This window comes from Rhincodon typus, chromosome 31 (assembly GCF_021869965.1).
Source record: "Rhincodon typus isolate 14 chromosome 31, sRhiTyp1.1, whole genome shotgun sequence".
NCBI lineage: Eukaryota > Metazoa > Chordata > Chondrichthyes > Orectolobiformes > Rhincodontidae > Rhincodon > Rhincodon typus.
Window position 1 is genome coordinate 14,379,075 of NC_063362.1, and position 16,679 is coordinate 14,395,753.

Genomic DNA, 16,679 nt, shown 5'->3' on the forward strand with positions numbered 1-16,679 from the left:
GAAAAATAGCATTTACAGACAAAGATGGATTTAGGGTGGAGGCGGCACAACCAGAGAATTTTAAATGCTATTTATTTTGCAAACCTCTTTTCATTAACACACTTACTTTTGTGACATACATTACTGACAGCCACATCATGAAGCTCTAATTCAGCAAACAACATTACACAAACATAGAGATACAGCCTAACAATCTTGATTCAATGCACGTATGTGTACATGCACACTAACACACATACAGAGCCAGACACAATCTGCGTTAAGATTTTAGGTACTAAATGGAGGGTGGGGCAGTTCATTCCTTGGACCAAGCACCTGTGTGAGAAAGCTAGTGGTGGGACAACACCACTTTAAACCAATGACAAAGTTGGTGACACAGGGGAACTGGTAAAAGAACTGGAAAATGACCACTTCCAACCACCCTAAATCCAATTGATGGGAGAATGAGGACCAATTTGGCTAACAGGAAGTAAACCACTTGCACCCTGTTTTTCCCATTTTCTGAGTGTATAACACAAGTTCCCTAATGATGCTGTCAAATATTTGCTGCTCTCTAGAAATTTTCCCTGCATGACTTTTTGTCATAAACAAATCTACAGAATTAGTGTTAGATACTCAGTTCTGGTAGACATTGAGAGCCAAGCCTCATCCTGTCCTTATCCAGCACACTGTAAAGCTATTGTCACCAGCTAATGATTAGGGGAAACTAATCTGCCCCCTAATTATCCCAGTGCTTTGGCGATCAATAGCTGTAGCCTCCCACTGCCACCCTGAATTCATTCAGCTGACTCTATACAGTTGAGGAATTGAACACTCATGGCTCAGAGACCAACTGAGAACAAATTTACCACTAAAGCCATTAGGGCAGCCCAAGTAAGGGAATAAGAGTGCAAATGTGTTAAAACCAACGAATAAAAAGTGGGTTTACCCCACCTCTAGCATCCCCCCACTGTTGCTTGGTCGAAGGAGTGACTGTCCCACCCTCCATTAAATATCTCAAACTTTAACACACAGTCTGGCTGTGTATATAAAAACCGAAAGAACTGCGGATGCTGTAAATCAGGAACAAAAACAAAGTTGCTGGAGAAGCTCAGCAGGTCTGGCAGCATCTGTGAAGAAATAAAATAGAGTTAACGTTTTGGGTCTGGACCCGAAACATTAACTCTGTTTTTTCCTTCACCGATGCTGCCAGACCTGCTGAGCGTCTCCAGCAACTTTGTTTTTGTTCCTGGCTCTGTATATGTTAGTCTGTACGTACACATGCATGCATCTAACTGAGATTGATAGGCCATTTGTCACTATTTCTCAACTATAAGCAGCAATGTGTAATATGTTACCTCTGTGCCTTTTGACAGCAGCTCCCTGACAAACGGGAAGACTCCAAGAATTATGTCTATTCCACTATTATCTACGAAAAATAAGGCACATTTGTGAGGAGGACCCTGCAAGAGAAAGCCAGTAAAGTTTGGTATTTGATCAGTGTTGTTTCTTTTAAAAATCTCTAATCATGTATTATATAGACATTCAGATATTCATTGGTTAACAAGAAAGTTTATTTCCAGTACCAATGAAATTAAAATTCAGTAAATCGGCAGTACTAACGGAAATTAATAGCATCATTGATAGCCAATGCCAGATTAGTCAAATTAGAGAGACCATATGACGATATTAACTCTCCTCCACCGCGCACATCTTGCTTTTGGGATTTATGATGTTGCATTAATTCAAGTATCTTAATTGACCTACAATTCATTCTGCATGTACAAAGTTTTAACAATAAACCATCTAGATAATTAATTAGGTTCGAATTTGTAATGCACTTTTAGGAAGTTGGGGTAACTACGTAAAAATTAAATGTTTAAAAATTTCTGCAATGAGATAAGAATTCCTGCTGCTTCCTCTTGGATCCATAGCTCACAAGGGCACAAATATACAATGCCAAATCAAGACACAAAAAGCAACATAACTGCAGTTATAGAGCCATAGAGTCATACAGCACAGAAACAGACCTTTTGGTCCAACCAGTCCATGCCGAACGTAATCCCAAACTAAAGTAGTCCCCCAGCTGCCTGCTTAGGGCCCATATCTCTTCAAACCTTTCCTATTCATGTACTTATCCAAATGTCTTTTAAATATTGTAACTGTACCCACATCCACCACTTCCTCAGGAAGTTCATTCCACATACGAACCACCATCTGTGAAAAAAAATCGTCCATTTTTTAAAAATCTCTACTTTCACCTTAAAAATGTGCCCCATAGTCTTGAAATTCTCCACTCCAGTGAAAAAGGTCCCAGCCTGTCCAGCCTTTCTTTATCATTCAAACCTTCCATATACCCAGCGACATCCTGGTAAATCTCTTCTGAACTCTCTCCAGCTCAATAATATCCTTCCTATAACTGGGCGACCAGAACTGGACACAGTATTACAGAAGAGGCCTCACCAATGTCCTATAGAACCTCAGCATGACTTCCCAAAGGACTGAGCAATGAAGGCAAGCGTGCCAAAATCCTTTTTAAACAACAAACAAAAACATATATTGCTACAAAAGCTCAGCAGGTCTGGCAGCATCTGTGAAGAAAAATCAGAGTTAACGTTTTGGGTCTGGTGGCCATTCCTCTGACTAGACCCAAAACATTAACTCTGATTTTTCTTCACAGATGCTGCCAGACCTTCTGAGCCTTTCCAGCAACTTCTGTTTTTGTTTCTGATTACAGCATCCACAGTTCTTTTGGTTTTTGTGGCCTTTTTAACTACCCTGTCTGTAATGCAAACTTCAAAGAATTATGCACCTGTACCCCTAGGTCCCTCCGTTCTACAACACTAGCCAAGGCCCTACCATTAATTGTATAATCCCTACCCTTGTTTGGTGTACTAAAATGGAATACCTCACATTTATGCAGATTGAACTCCATCTGCCATTTTTCAGCCCACTGACCCATTTGATCAAGATCCCTTTGTAATCTTAAAAAAAAACTTTCACCGTCTATTATGCCAATTTTGGTGTCGTCCGCAAACTTACTAATCATGCCTTCTGTATTCTCAACAAAATCATTTATATAAGTGACAAACAGAAAATACTTGAATTACTCGCGAGTTAGGTAGCATCAGTAGAAAGGAAAACAAAGTTAGCATTCCAGGTCAATGACCTTGCATCTAAATAGTTTTGATTAAAGATCACAGATAAGAAATGTTAACCTTTCTTCCTGCACAGAGTTGCCTGAACTGCTGAGTATATCCAATATTTTCAGTTAAAAGAAAATAATTTGGAAGAGATAATTGCTTTCAGCCACCATGTTTTACTGGTGTCAAAATCAAGCTGTCTGCACATTTTAATACATTGAAGGACTTCAATTGGCCACTTAATTGACCCAGTACTCAACAGTTTAAATACAACATTAAATTATTCTTCAGTTCCCATTTGAAAGGATACTCAGTAATGGTGAACGGTTGTTTTCCAGACTGGGGCAAGTATACAATGGGATGCCCTTTGGGTTGGTGATAGGACTACAGCACTACCTAATGTATATCAATGACCCAGACATTGATGTACCAGACACAATTTTAAAATATGCCAATGAAGCACTGTGAAATGGGGAACTTGATAAGTTAAAAATTTAGGGGGTCAAAGAGAGGTTGGTTGAGTGGACTGTCATAACAACGATGAAATTTCATAATAACAAGTGCAAAGTTTGGTAGGATGACAACAGGAGGGCAAACTGAAACACAGGATACAATTCTGAAAGAGGCACAAGAACAAACTGACCTGTAGATATTAGCGCACAAATCATTGAAGGTAGGAGGGCAGATTGAAAAAGTGATTAATCAAGATGCATAAGGATCTTTGGCGTGTAAACAGAGGCATACAATGCAAAAGCCATGCTATTTTTAAAATTTTTATAAACTCCCTGACAGCATAGCAGAGGCAGCTTCAACTGTGGCTTTAAAAAGGAAATTGCTTAAACACGTGAAGAGAATAGGAAATTCAGGTGTACAGGTGAAGGATTTGACGTTGGAAGAAGCTAACTTATTCTGGCAGCATGTTGGCACAAAGTGGGCCAATGGCCTCCTTCTGTGCTGTAACCATTCTATAATTCAATGGCAAATGGGTTGTTTCACAATTAAAATTTGGATTTCAACTGATTGTATAAAAACTGCGACAGATTCAATTATCAGCAACACAAAACATAAAGAACAAAATAAATTTGATACAAATCAGATGAACTACAGCAATTACTTTAGGGTCAGATTGTGCAGAGGAGAAAATAATTTCAATTAATTGACTGCCAAATAAATTAGCAATCTGAATGGACATAAAAAGGTGACAAAAACTGTTAAAGATAAGAATGTCTTTTCCCAAATGCTAGAAAAAATGGGAATAAGATATTTGAACTGGAATCATATGTTGAGGCAACATAATAAGATTCCTTCGGGAGTGTGAAGTTATGGCTCACCTCATAAAAGAGAATACACAAAAAATCAATTATTCAGAAAAGAGGAAGATAAAAAGAGTGAAGGTGTAGCTTTATAGGTACAGATGATTTAGGTGTCAAGACAGTGTATTTTGGTTGGCATGCTATGGCCTGCATTCTCTATAGAGGCTGGAAAGCAGGTCAAGATTGATTGCAAGTGTAAAACAGATGAGCTAAGTGGAAAAGACAGAACAGCTAGAGTTTTATACTTGAGGGACCAAAAGGCTAAAATGGAAAATTGCATTGAGGTATCCAATATATTAAATGGCATTGACAATACAAATCCAGAAGGTTATTCACAGCTAGTCTAGCTGATAATAATTAGAGGATGCAAATTTGAAAATGGCTTTGTCTATTCATAGTGCAATTAATGCCTGAAGCAATCTAACTAGTAAAGCAGTGCAATTGAAAGAAACAGCAGTGTTCAAGTTCAACAGTTGTATGCTAAACTGGACGAACTGATAAACCAGAAGGACAAGATTAGAAGCCAAAGGGTCTTTATAAAATCATTTTCCTTATTTGATGCATTTAAGGGGAAGTTTTATAAATATATATGTAAGGTGTAGATGGTTATATCGAAATGATTAAATGAATTATAACATTTAAAAGGCATCTGGACCGGTATATGAATAGGAACAGTTTAGAGGGATATGGGCCAAATGCTGGCAAATGAGATTAGATTTATTTAGGATATGTGGTTGGCATGGACGAGTTAGACCGAAGGGTCTGTTTCCGTGCTGTAAATTTTGTGATTATGTTTTAGGCATTAAATCTCATGTCAGGTGTATTAGTGGTCAATGGAATGTTTTTGGCATCATGAGAAATGGATAAAAATATAACCCAGGACATTGAAATCTTTAACAACACAACAAGTCTTTTTTTTGAAAGCAAAATGCTTTTGTGCAGACCTGGAACTAATCTGTAGAAAATTACATTGGGGCAATGTAAATTCCTGTCCTAACTCCCTTGATGTGAATCATTCACCAAGCAGAAAAGTACATCAAGGCATCTTCCATAAACATTCCTGCAATTTATTTTGAAGAAACTTTTTCACATTCTTATATGCCAATTTCAATTCATGTAGCAGAAAGATTTGTAACATCTACACACAGGCAACATTTTCCACTTCTGTATACTACAAAGCACAATTAAAGGCTAAACTCAGCTGAAATAAATATGATCCATTTACAAAGCATTCACCAATGGTGCCAAGTGTTAGTGGTTTTGTTTGAATATGGGCATAAATGTAGGGTCTGCATGGAAATGTACCACAGCATGCTTGATTAAAAATGTTATGGGCACAAGTTTTTTACATAATGTTAAAGCTTTGCATTTATGATGGGACAGAAGTTTAAAAAAGATGTATAAATGGAACAGAATACTTGGATACATAGGGGAGGCAGCCTGTGTTTGCAAATTTAAGAAAGAACTGGATAGATATTTAACACAGTTATATGATAGAGATGCACAAGAGTTAGAAAGCTATGTTATTTCACAGATTTGCAACTAGCCAGATCAACTGTAAAGAATTATTTAGATTCTGCATACTAATGTAAATCCCTTTTACATTACAAATTTCCAGGTATCACAACTACATCCAAGATTTAACATTTAACCCATGTCTTCCATACGCAGAAGGATTACATAGTCCAGTCCAGTATCTTGACTATGGAACTCAAATAATTGAACTATTTCTAAAATTCCTACCTTAAGACGCTCTAACCAGTCATTATATGCATCCACCAGCCAAGGGCGTGCTGAGAAACACAAAAATATACATCTCTTAGTTACTTAAATTAAATTCTTCTCAAATGGACTCCAATTGTTTATTAAAGGGAAGCTTCAGCATCAGATCAAGCATTGAGGCAATAGCGACACTCTCCAACATCAGTCTCAAGGACAAAAAGAGGTAATCCTCAGGCAGGGCTCAGGAGCTCCACCTGAAAGATTAACCTGACTTAACTTGGCATAGATTCACATCGTACTACTCGTCTGTACATTTTTCTGAAGGTGGGTGAGTGGGGTATTAAGGTGATTTAACTTTTTAGTGCAGAGGTTAATTGACTTAGCTTAGTAGAGGACCCTTCTTTTCCTTCTCTGTCCACTCCCCTCTGTGCCAATTTTTTAAAATTCACTTACATGGACATTGCTGGCTGGACCAGCATTTATCACCCGTCCCTAGTTGCCCTTGAAAAGGTGGTGGTGAGCTGCTGCAGTCCATTTGTTGTAAGTAGACTCACCATGCCATTTGGGATTTTTACCCAGCAAAAGAATACATTCCCAAGTCAGGATGGTGAGTGGCATGAGATGTAGGTGGTGGTGTACCCACAAATCTGCTGCCCTTTTCCTTCTAGATGGAAGTGATCATGGATTTGGAAGGTGTAAGGACCTTTGGTGAATTCATGCAGGTGCGTCTTGTAGATAATAAATATTGCTACAACTGAACGTTATTGATGAGGTGACTGAATTTTTATGGATACAGTGCTAATCAAGCAGGCTGCTTTGTATTGAATGATGTCAGGCTTCTCGAGTGTTCTTGGAGCTGCACATCCAGGCAAATGGGGAGTATTCCATCACACTCCTGACTTGTGCATTGTAGATGGTGGACAGGCTTTGGGGAACTAAGAGAAGAGCTACTCACTGCAGTTTTCCTAGCCTTTGACCTGCTCTTGTAAGCACTTATTTATAGAGCGAGTCAAGTTCAGTTTCCAGGATGTTGATATTGGGAGCTTCATTGGCGGGAACACCACTTGTCCAGGTCTTGTCACATTTGGACATAGACTGCTTTAGTATCCGAGGAGTTGCAAATGGTGCCGAACATTGCGCAATCATCAGCAAACATCTGCACTTCTGAATTTACGATGCAGGGAAACTCATTGACAAAGCAGCTAAGGTGTTTAGGCCTAGGACACTACCCAGAGGAACTCCTGCAGAGATATCCTGGACTGAAATGAGTAACCGCCAACAAACACAACTATCTTTCAATGGGCCAGGTATGACTCCAATCAGCAGACAGATTTCCCCCAATTCCCACTGACTTCAGTTTTGCTAGTAATCCTTGACATTACACTCGGTCATATGTGGCCATGATCTCAAGGGCTGTCACACTCACCTCACCTATGGAATTCAGCGCTTTTGGCCATGTTTGAACTGAGACTATAATGTGGTCAGGAACTGAGAGGCCTTGGTGGAACCCAAACTGGGCGTCACTGAGCAGGTTATTCCTGAGCAGGTGCTACTTGATAGCACTGTTGATGGCACCTTCCATCACTTTACTGATGATTGGCAGTAGACTGATAGGGCAGTAATTGGCCAGGATAAATCTGATTTTTGTGTACATGACACACCTACACAATTTTCCACATTGTCGGGCAGATGTCAGTATCGTAGCTGTACTGGAACAGCTTGGCTAGGTGTTCAGCAAGCTCCGGAGCACAGGTCTTCAGTGCTATTGCTGGAATATTGTCAGGGCAGTATGCACTGCCTCCAACCCTTCCTAGATATCATGTGCAGTGAATCAAATTGGCTGAAGACTGCCAACTATGATGCTGTGGACCTCTGGAGAAGGCCAAGACGGATCATTCACTCAGCACTTCTGGCCGAAGATTATTGTGAATGCTTCAGACTTATTTTCTGTGTTAATATGCTGCGCTCTCCCACCATTGAGAATGGCGATATTTGTGGAGCCTCCGCCTCCAGTGAGTTGTTTGATGGTCCACCACCATTCACAACTGGACGTGGCAGGATTGCACAGCTTTGACCTGATCTGTTCGTTGTTGGATTGTTTAGCTCAGTCTATCTCTGCTTATGTTCTTTGGTATGCAAGTATTCCTGTTTCATAGCTTCATCAGACTGATACCTCATTTTTAAGCTGCTCTTGACAAGGTTTCCTGTGTTCATTGAACCATGGTCGATTTCCTATCTCGATGGTAATACCGTGGGAGGTACACTAGGCCACAAGGTTGCAGAATATGTTAGAATTTGATAGTCCATATAGAACCCAGCCTTGAGTTGCTAGATCTGTTGAAGTCTGTCGCACTTAGCAGTGATAATGCCACACAACATTATGCAAGATATTATTAATGTGAAACTATGACTTTGTCTCCACAAGGACTGTGCATGTCACTCTCTCCAATACTGTCATAAACAGTTGCATCTACGGCAGGCTGATTGGATGAGGTGAGGCTGAGGTGATGTTTCTCCCTCTTGTTGCTTCCCTCACCATCTGCTGCAGACCCAGTCTGGCAGCAGTGTCCTTTAGGACCAACCAGTTTGATCAGTAGTGATGCTGTCGGACCACTTTTGGTGACGGGCATTGAAACCCCCCCCAAAATATTGAAGAATTACTATTTAACTGAGTATGCAGGTGAGCAAACATTACCCATGGAATTGTACCGCATAGTGAGCAGCCATTTCAGGAGGGTTTAAGGAGACAGGTATGCTAAGGTGAAGATTACTAGATTAATAAGTAATTTAAATAATTTAATTTACATTTCAATTACTCTAATTCCGCTAAAGTGCAACACCCCAGCACACAGGATACCAATCTCATTTGCGGGTTTGAAAAAAATCTTTAATTTCTTACAATGACAAAAAATGCCTCATGGCTCTTTACCTTGTAAGCGCTTTTTTGCTTCTTCAAAGCCAAATGCTGAATTTGTTTCAAGGACACTAAATGTGGGAGGAAAAATAAAACATGATTTACCACATACAGGTACACTGCAACCAGAAAATGTTTTTCAAGTGAATATTCAAATGCTGTTCCTTGAATATGGCAAGGCAGTGCTTTTCTATCATCAGAACTTTTGTTTGTACGTACAAACAGCATCTAATCTGACAGTGAGCCAGCTTCTACTCTTTGTTGGTGCTCAATTTCCCAACAGTTCCCAGGACTGCAACAGAAATCAAATGCCATGGGCCAGGGTTCTTGCTGCTGATTGCTGCCACTTTACCCCTGCTGCGAAAGTCACAGGATAGATGTCAAATTATGTCAGAATCGATGCCTCCTTTCACCCCACTGTCAAAAAGACTGCAAAACATCTGTAGTCTGGCATCAAGACATTAAGAGTGCCTGCAAGCAAATACTGAACAACAACAAAAGTCTAAAACCTCAAAAAAAATTGAAACAAAATAATCAGGAATAAAAGAACAGTCTGTACCATGCCCATAGAAAACTAAATCACTAAAACCTTTTCCTACCCAAGGAGTCAGGTTACCCCAAATGGAACTTAGGTAGTACAGGTGAATCACAAACCAACCAATATTGAGGTAATCATGGACCAGGATTCATTCAAAACCTGGGCACAAGACAGCACCTCCAGAAAGAAATCATCCTCCCCTCTTCAAAATTTTGACAATTAGTTAAAATATTACAGCATGTAACAGTGTTCTCTTTCCAACTTACTCTGAAACAGCTTTGGCTCCCCAGTCAAAGACATTCCCTGCCAGGAGACCTTTCACTAGTGCAAACTGCCGCTCCTCCATGCTGAGTGACTCCAACGCCTGCACAACTTTCTGAAAATGCTTTAATGCTATGTCATTCTCTCTCTGTTTCACCTGCAAAACAGTAAATGAACGTAACTGCAATCAAATACTGAGAAACATCAGAGAGACATAAAAATGTTCAAGATCAGCCAACAGTGGAAAAGATATATTGACCACAAATAGGCTAATTTGATAATCACAAGCAAGTTACAGTCAATACCAGAAGTGGGACATATATCATGGCTGCACCAGATGTTGCTCTGGTGCTCTGTGCCAAGAACCACTAACACAAATGAATTCTCACTTGGAATATTCCAAAACATAACTGTACCCACATCTGTTTACCAGATACAATAACAAGTAACATACATTTCCCTTGACTAAAACAGAACACCCCTGAACAGGAATTAGCACAAGCTTTCTTATATTCTTCAAGCCTTCAAATAATAAAGACAGGAATCAGTTAAATCTGCGATTTGGGCTATAATTTGCCCAACAAGTTGAATAGAAGTATAAATAAAACAAAAGTAAAATACAACAGTAAACTGTATCACGCTTAATTTACAACTCCTAGATCATAACAGCAAAGGTTGTGATATCCAATGAACTTTCCAAAAATAATGAATCCAAACCAGTGTTTATGATGCAGGATTATCAGGGAAGCATGGTTTTCGCCTCCATATTAATAAAATCTGAATACTGCTGCAGGGTTGGGTGTACGGGATATCGTGCCTTTTTTGACCACAGGACATCATAGAGCATTTTATAACTAATTTGCTACTTTTGAATTGCAGCAATTAATGATTTTCGTTGAGGGATAGTACTGTACTGGCCGGAACACCACGAGGACAAAAACAAAGTTGCTGGAAAAGCTCAGCAGGTCTGGCAGCATCTATGGAAAAAAAAATCAGAGTAACGTTTCAGGTCCGATGACTCTTTCTCAGAGATGACTCTTTCTCAGAACTCTTCTGTTGTACTTCCAAGTCTGTCCTAGAAGCATAGATAAGGCATCCATTTAACTCAATTAAAGATGTCACTCTTTCCATTCTGTACTTAAGTGACTGCATTTAAATGTCAGCATAGGATATGTGATCAAGTTCCTGGACTGGAATTTGAACGGAAGGTGGTTGTGATCTTCCATAGGATAAAATAAGCCTGCCAAATCCTTTAAAGCTCAAACTTAGAAAAAATAAATTGGGGCTACCTCCACATTAACTGAATCCAAACAACTACTGTGGATTGGAAAGAAGTATCTCTCGCTCCAGTTAAGATTTAAATTGGGAAAACGAAATCTAAATTAACTGAATAAAAGTGTTAGTCATACTAGGGCCTTAAAGAGACATCATTATTCAGAGTTAGAATGGGGATGATTGGATATTTCCCCATTAATCTCTATTGGATTGATTTTACGCTTATAATTTTTATCTAACTATCTTCCTCTCACAGCCTGTTGCTGCAGAATTAATCTTGCTATCATTGGAAGTCATTGCTGTAGTGTGCAGAGACTCAGTAAATAGACTCTGCAGATTGTTTGATGTAATGTGCTGCTTAAATTGATTGCAGAGTAAATAGACCTAATTTTCTGCAAAACAGAATGCTTCCTACAAATTCTGCCACAAGTCCCATCCCGTTTCCAACTCTTTAGTTGACACAGTGACGTTAATACATACTAAACAGAAAGCATAGGTATCCTGGAACAAGCGGACACTATGTGGATCCAACGCCTTTGATTTCAAAATTGTTCACTTTGAGTAATTTTCAACAGACATTTCTGAAGAAAACATCAAAATGAAATTTCTGAAGAAGGGTCCCAACCCAAAATGTCAACTTTCCTGTTCCTTTGATGCTGCCTGGCCTGCTGTGTTCCTCCAGCTCCGCAAAGTGCTATCTCTGACTCCAGCATCTGCAGTTCTTACTATCTCAAAATGAAAGTTCATTCTGCCAAAGGTGCAAACAAGGCTGCAATTAATGCTTTTGTTTCATGCAGGGTTCTACAACTGCTCAGACTCTAGAGACAATAACACTGATTGAGTGAATGTTCAACTTTCAATCTGACACATTCATTTAAATAAATGTAACAATGTTAAACTCTAATATTGTCAAGGGATATACAGGTAAAGTAAAATCAAGCAATTTAATCAGATCCTATATATTCTGTTTATTCCCCAAGTTAAGCAAGTAGATTAAATAATCAACCATTCAATTGAATTTTGGTCTCATCTCTGCCACACTTTATTATCATTTTGTTAGAACCAAATCCTTTACTTTGTTGGTATTTGCAATTGCTCCATATACATTACAGTTTAATCTGAATTATTAATTTATTTTGTTTGTTTTTATCATCTTCTTGTTACTGCATCTTGCATTGCCAATTCTGTACTCGACTTTAGCTTTGATGCGTCCAGGAATTTGAAAATTATTCCTAAAGATTTTAAGAGACATGACAGTCTTGGATTGATTTTACGCTTATAATTTTTATCCAACGATCTACCTCTCACAGCCTGTTGCTGCAGAATTAATCTTGATATCATCGGGAGTCATTGCTGTAGTGTGCAGAGACTCATTAAATAGACTCTGCAGATTGTTTGATGTAATGTGCTGCTTAAATTGATTGCAGAGTAAATAGACCTAATTTGCTGCAAAACAGAATGCTTCCTACAAGTTCTGCCACAAGTCCCATCCCATCTCCAACTCTTCAGTTGACGCAGTGATACATACTAAACAGAAAGCGTAGGTATCCTGAAACAAGTGGACCCTAGGTTGGGTCTGCTCACAATCTCAGGAGAGGGGGAGAGTCAAGTTGTGTACGTAGAATAAAACCCAAAAGCTTCTTTGGAAGGCTGGGCTGTCAGAGATTGGAAAGGGCATGGAGACAGAAAACCACTGCGTCAGATACTGACATACCATTCTTATAATTTATCAAAAAATGCACACTGTTATATATACAAAAGTGTATTTGTTCTTTTATCTTGGTGGTCTTCTTTTTTAAAAAAAGGCTAACTTTAATGAGACCACTTGATGAGCTGACTGCAAATGTTTCTTGTAATGTCGCAGAATACTTTTCTCAACACTGCCCCCTGGTGGCAGCTCATCAGTATAACACAAATCCTGCTATCTCTGAAATACTCTGAAGTATACTTTCAACATCACAGGCCCCAATTTTCCATATTCAAAGCAACACAAGGATCAAAGACATTTGGCCAAAGCTTTTTTCTTCAAAACCAAATTACTGGTACTTTTTTTTGAGGAAAAGTAAGGAAAGCAGGAGTGCCTACTTTTGAGTAAGGATCTGGAAAGTTGAATTCATTCAGACAGTGCTCCCGTGTGTCCAACAAGCTTCTGACTGTTAGGGATCCGTATGCACTGAGAGAAAAATGGAAGTGAAAAAGCATTTTCAGGATATACCAGGACAGCCAAAGGTGTACAAAAATCTATTTTGTTTAAAGCAATATAATGCTGCCCAAGGTTACTGCACCTTGCTACTATCTCCAATAGACAGTGAAAATGTGAAGAGTGTGCAATAATAGATCAGATTTAGAATTGATGCCTTCCATGTTAAATAGCCTGTTGATATTCATTTCCCAGGCTCCTCCACGAATAACAGCCAATTCTGTCAGACATTGAAGGGTTTCCCCACTTTGGATGCACCAAAAGTAGTTTTCTTTAAATAATGCATTTTTGTTTAAAATATATAATTGCCACTGGAAAATGAAGATTTCCCACTTTAAGTGTTTTTGTTCAAGTATTTCTCTATCTCTTTGGCAGCAATGGGTTATGCTTTTCAATAATAGCAATCCTGATTGGCCACAGACTTCTATGACAACTTAATGATTGTAAATATAGGAACTGCTTGATCAAAAAAAGATCAAGGTCGCTTTAGTCTATCCTCTACCATCTCAACAGTTGCATGATATAAAACTAATGGATTTGCTAAGCAATCATGGCAATTAATCTCTATAATAAGTCTACAACAGCTTCAGACTTGAGACAAGGAATGCCACGTCCCACTGGAAAGGCTTTCGAAGCCACAGTTCCTAAGTTACCTGTTTCACCCATACATACTTTAAATACCACAAACTGTCTCAAATTGTTTACACAGTATATGGCAAAATACTATTTCCCGAAAGAAATCAATCTAATTTGCAACCATCTTCCTCGACAGTTTGCCTCCAAACATTACCAATGATTTACCATTCACTTGGTGAAATAGTGCTTCTGCAGATTAGTTCTGAATTTAATGCCTTTGGAGTGTAGGCTATATCCTCTGGTGCTATTGCTCTGGATTTGGTGAAGCAACTGGTAATGGCCAGCGTTACCTATTCCTGAAAGCAAACAGATCAACTGCTCAACCTTCTCATTGCCAGTGGGGACATGCACAATTTACATATCATTCCTCATAATCAAATCCCTTCATTCATTCGATCATCTTGATTGCTCTCTTCTGTATCTTTTTAATGGCTACAATATCTCATCTGTACTGTGGGAAACAGAACTGTACACAGTATTCCAAGAGGCAGACACATAAAAGTGGCAAGACTGCCTCATTATTTTACTGGATTACAAAGAATTTACCATCCAGAAACAGACTATTTGGCCCACCTGGTCTGGTCTATATTGGAATTTATTCTCAACTGGAGTTTCCTCCAATCTTACTTCCTTTAATCCCATTAGAATATCCTGCTTCTTCTTTCTCCCTTAACTACTTGCTTCTGCTTACATACATCTATAATCGTCTCAACTTGTAATAGCAGGCTTCAGCTCCACATGAACCACTTGATATGTCCCAACCTGATTGGTCATAAAGCCAAACATTTACATGCATTACAGCAACAAGATCCAGATGCTTGGAAGGGGAGGTGGTTTCAAGACTGAGCAATATTACAGTATTGTGAACTTTGTACATCAATCTAGAATTACTTTGGATCCACTTAGGGACTGGACATGGTCAAAACTCACAATGGTTGGTGCCTCAGTGTCTGAAGTTTGTGCCTGTATTTCTGCCGGAATTTCTCTGCTCGCTCTGCAGCATCCAGTGACTGTGGTTGGCTAGCAACAGCTCGCTTTACTACCTAAAATAGAAAAAAAGAAAGATACAGCTTTATATCAAAGCAGATTCTGTTAATGGGTCTGACGTGATGTCATATTACACCAGGACAGCAAGAGAGAATGCGAGGGAGAGCATGAGAGATGCAAGTGAAGAATTCATATTGTGTCTTATCATACCCTCCAAATACCCAAATTGTTTCATAATCAATTAATTGCTCTTGACGCATGGACACTTCCTATATAGACCAAGATGGCAACCAGCTTGAACACAGTGAACGACATAAATGAGCAAGTAAACTACAGTGCCAGTCAAGGTAGAGCAATGATTTTTATTGGTTCTACAGAGACTTGGATTTTATTTCAAGTTACTTTGAAGTTACTTAATCTTCCCCAAGTCCTGGAATCCTCTCTCTAAACCCATCTGCCACTCTCTCCACCCAAGTTTAAGACGTTCCTTAAACTTACTACTATAAGTAACATTTAGTAGCCCAGCATGGAAGTTATTTGGTTTGAAGCCTTTTCCATGATTATACTCTCATCTGAAAAAAGATGCAGTAAAAATTTTACTACATTAAAAGTATTATATTAACGCAAATGATCCAGTTGTAAGTGCATTCTAATTTTGTACATCTGGAACTCAAGATTTATCACTTTCGTAATGGCTTACTCAGCAATAAGATATTTTACAGAAGTGGCAAAGCTCATACAAAACACGACAATTGCATTATGGCTCATACAAAAATGTGTTGCAACAAATCTGGTACACTGTAAGCTCTAAAATCTGAACACAAGTCCTAGGCATTTCTGGATTTCAAAATAATGTTAGAATGTCTAACCTCTAGCTTGTGAACCAGATAAACGTATAATACTTAGGCATAAAACGGTGACAAAGCATTATAAAACTGTAATAAAGATATTTTTATTTAACTAAAACAGGTGACGAAACATTTTAAAGCAGTATTATATTATAAAGCAGTCGATAGGTGCAAGTTAGTGACTAAAGTACAAGAAAACACGGGAAATGGAGACATCAATAAGACTTATTAGCCTCCATCGTCCACCTCATCTCACCTAGTTTGTATCTGGTTGCCCTCTCACAGAGATACCCAAACTCTGGGTTGTGATTTATAAAGGTCAAGGTGAGGTCCTTACTTTTAAAGTGTTGCGTATTGAATATACATAACTACCTGTGGTCCAGCAAAAGGCTCAGACCTGGAGCTGAAGGCTTCTGGATTAGGGAGGTGCAATCTGTAATTACATTTATACTGTAGTACTGAAATATGCAATAGTGATTTTGTTGAATTTTTGATTATAACAAGTTGTGCATGTGTTAGGGAACCAAGGCCTAAAGGTCAGCCAGACAGTAGTTGAGGGGTTGATTATAATTGGTCTTGATATACATTGCTCTTGATAAAGGATCTGTAAAGTTTTCAAAAAAATTGGACAGACCTTGGGCATGTCTTGGACATTCATCCACATATGAAGGACCAAGCCTTTCAGACCTCTTGTTTTGAAAGAATGCCAAATTCAAATTTAAAATAGATGAAGAAGAATATAAATTCTCTCCAAAAGATGGTTTTGTAGCACAAAACTAAGCTATTGACAGTTACCTGTAGTTGCAATGTACTAATATGACACAAGGGCCAAAACTAAGAACTTTCAATACACTTTGTTTTGC

At 38.8% G+C, this 16,679-nt stretch overlaps 1 protein-coding gene across 6 annotated transcripts in view; it reads right to left on the bottom strand.

Annotated features, from left to right (window-relative positions):
• The window catches only part of pank4 (pantothenate kinase 4 (inactive)), a 60,758-nt gene that overhangs the window by 10,672 nt on the left and 33,407 nt on the right, over positions 1-16,679 (bottom strand). For 3 of the 6 annotated variants that reach the window (XR_007265301.1, XR_007265300.1, XM_048615089.1), the window contains exons 11-17: positions 14,912-15,024; positions 13,231-13,318; positions 9,876-10,027; positions 9,087-9,142; positions 6,179-6,228; positions 2,152-2,196; positions 1,338-1,442 (exon numbers count right to left, since the gene is read on the bottom strand). Coding sequence is in view for 3 of the 6 variants with exons in the window: in XM_048615089.1 (XP_048471046.1) it covers positions 1,338-1,442; positions 2,152-2,196; positions 6,179-6,228; positions 9,087-9,142; positions 9,876-10,027; positions 13,231-13,318; positions 14,912-15,024 (609 nt within the window). In the remaining 3 variants the exon portion in view is untranslated. The remainder of the gene's footprint in view (positions 1-1,337; positions 1,443-2,151; positions 2,197-6,178; positions 6,229-9,086; positions 9,143-9,875; positions 10,028-13,230; positions 13,319-14,911; positions 15,025-16,679) is intronic. The other 3 variants (XR_007265302.1, XM_048615090.1, XM_048615091.1) reach the window with 3 other exon arrangements.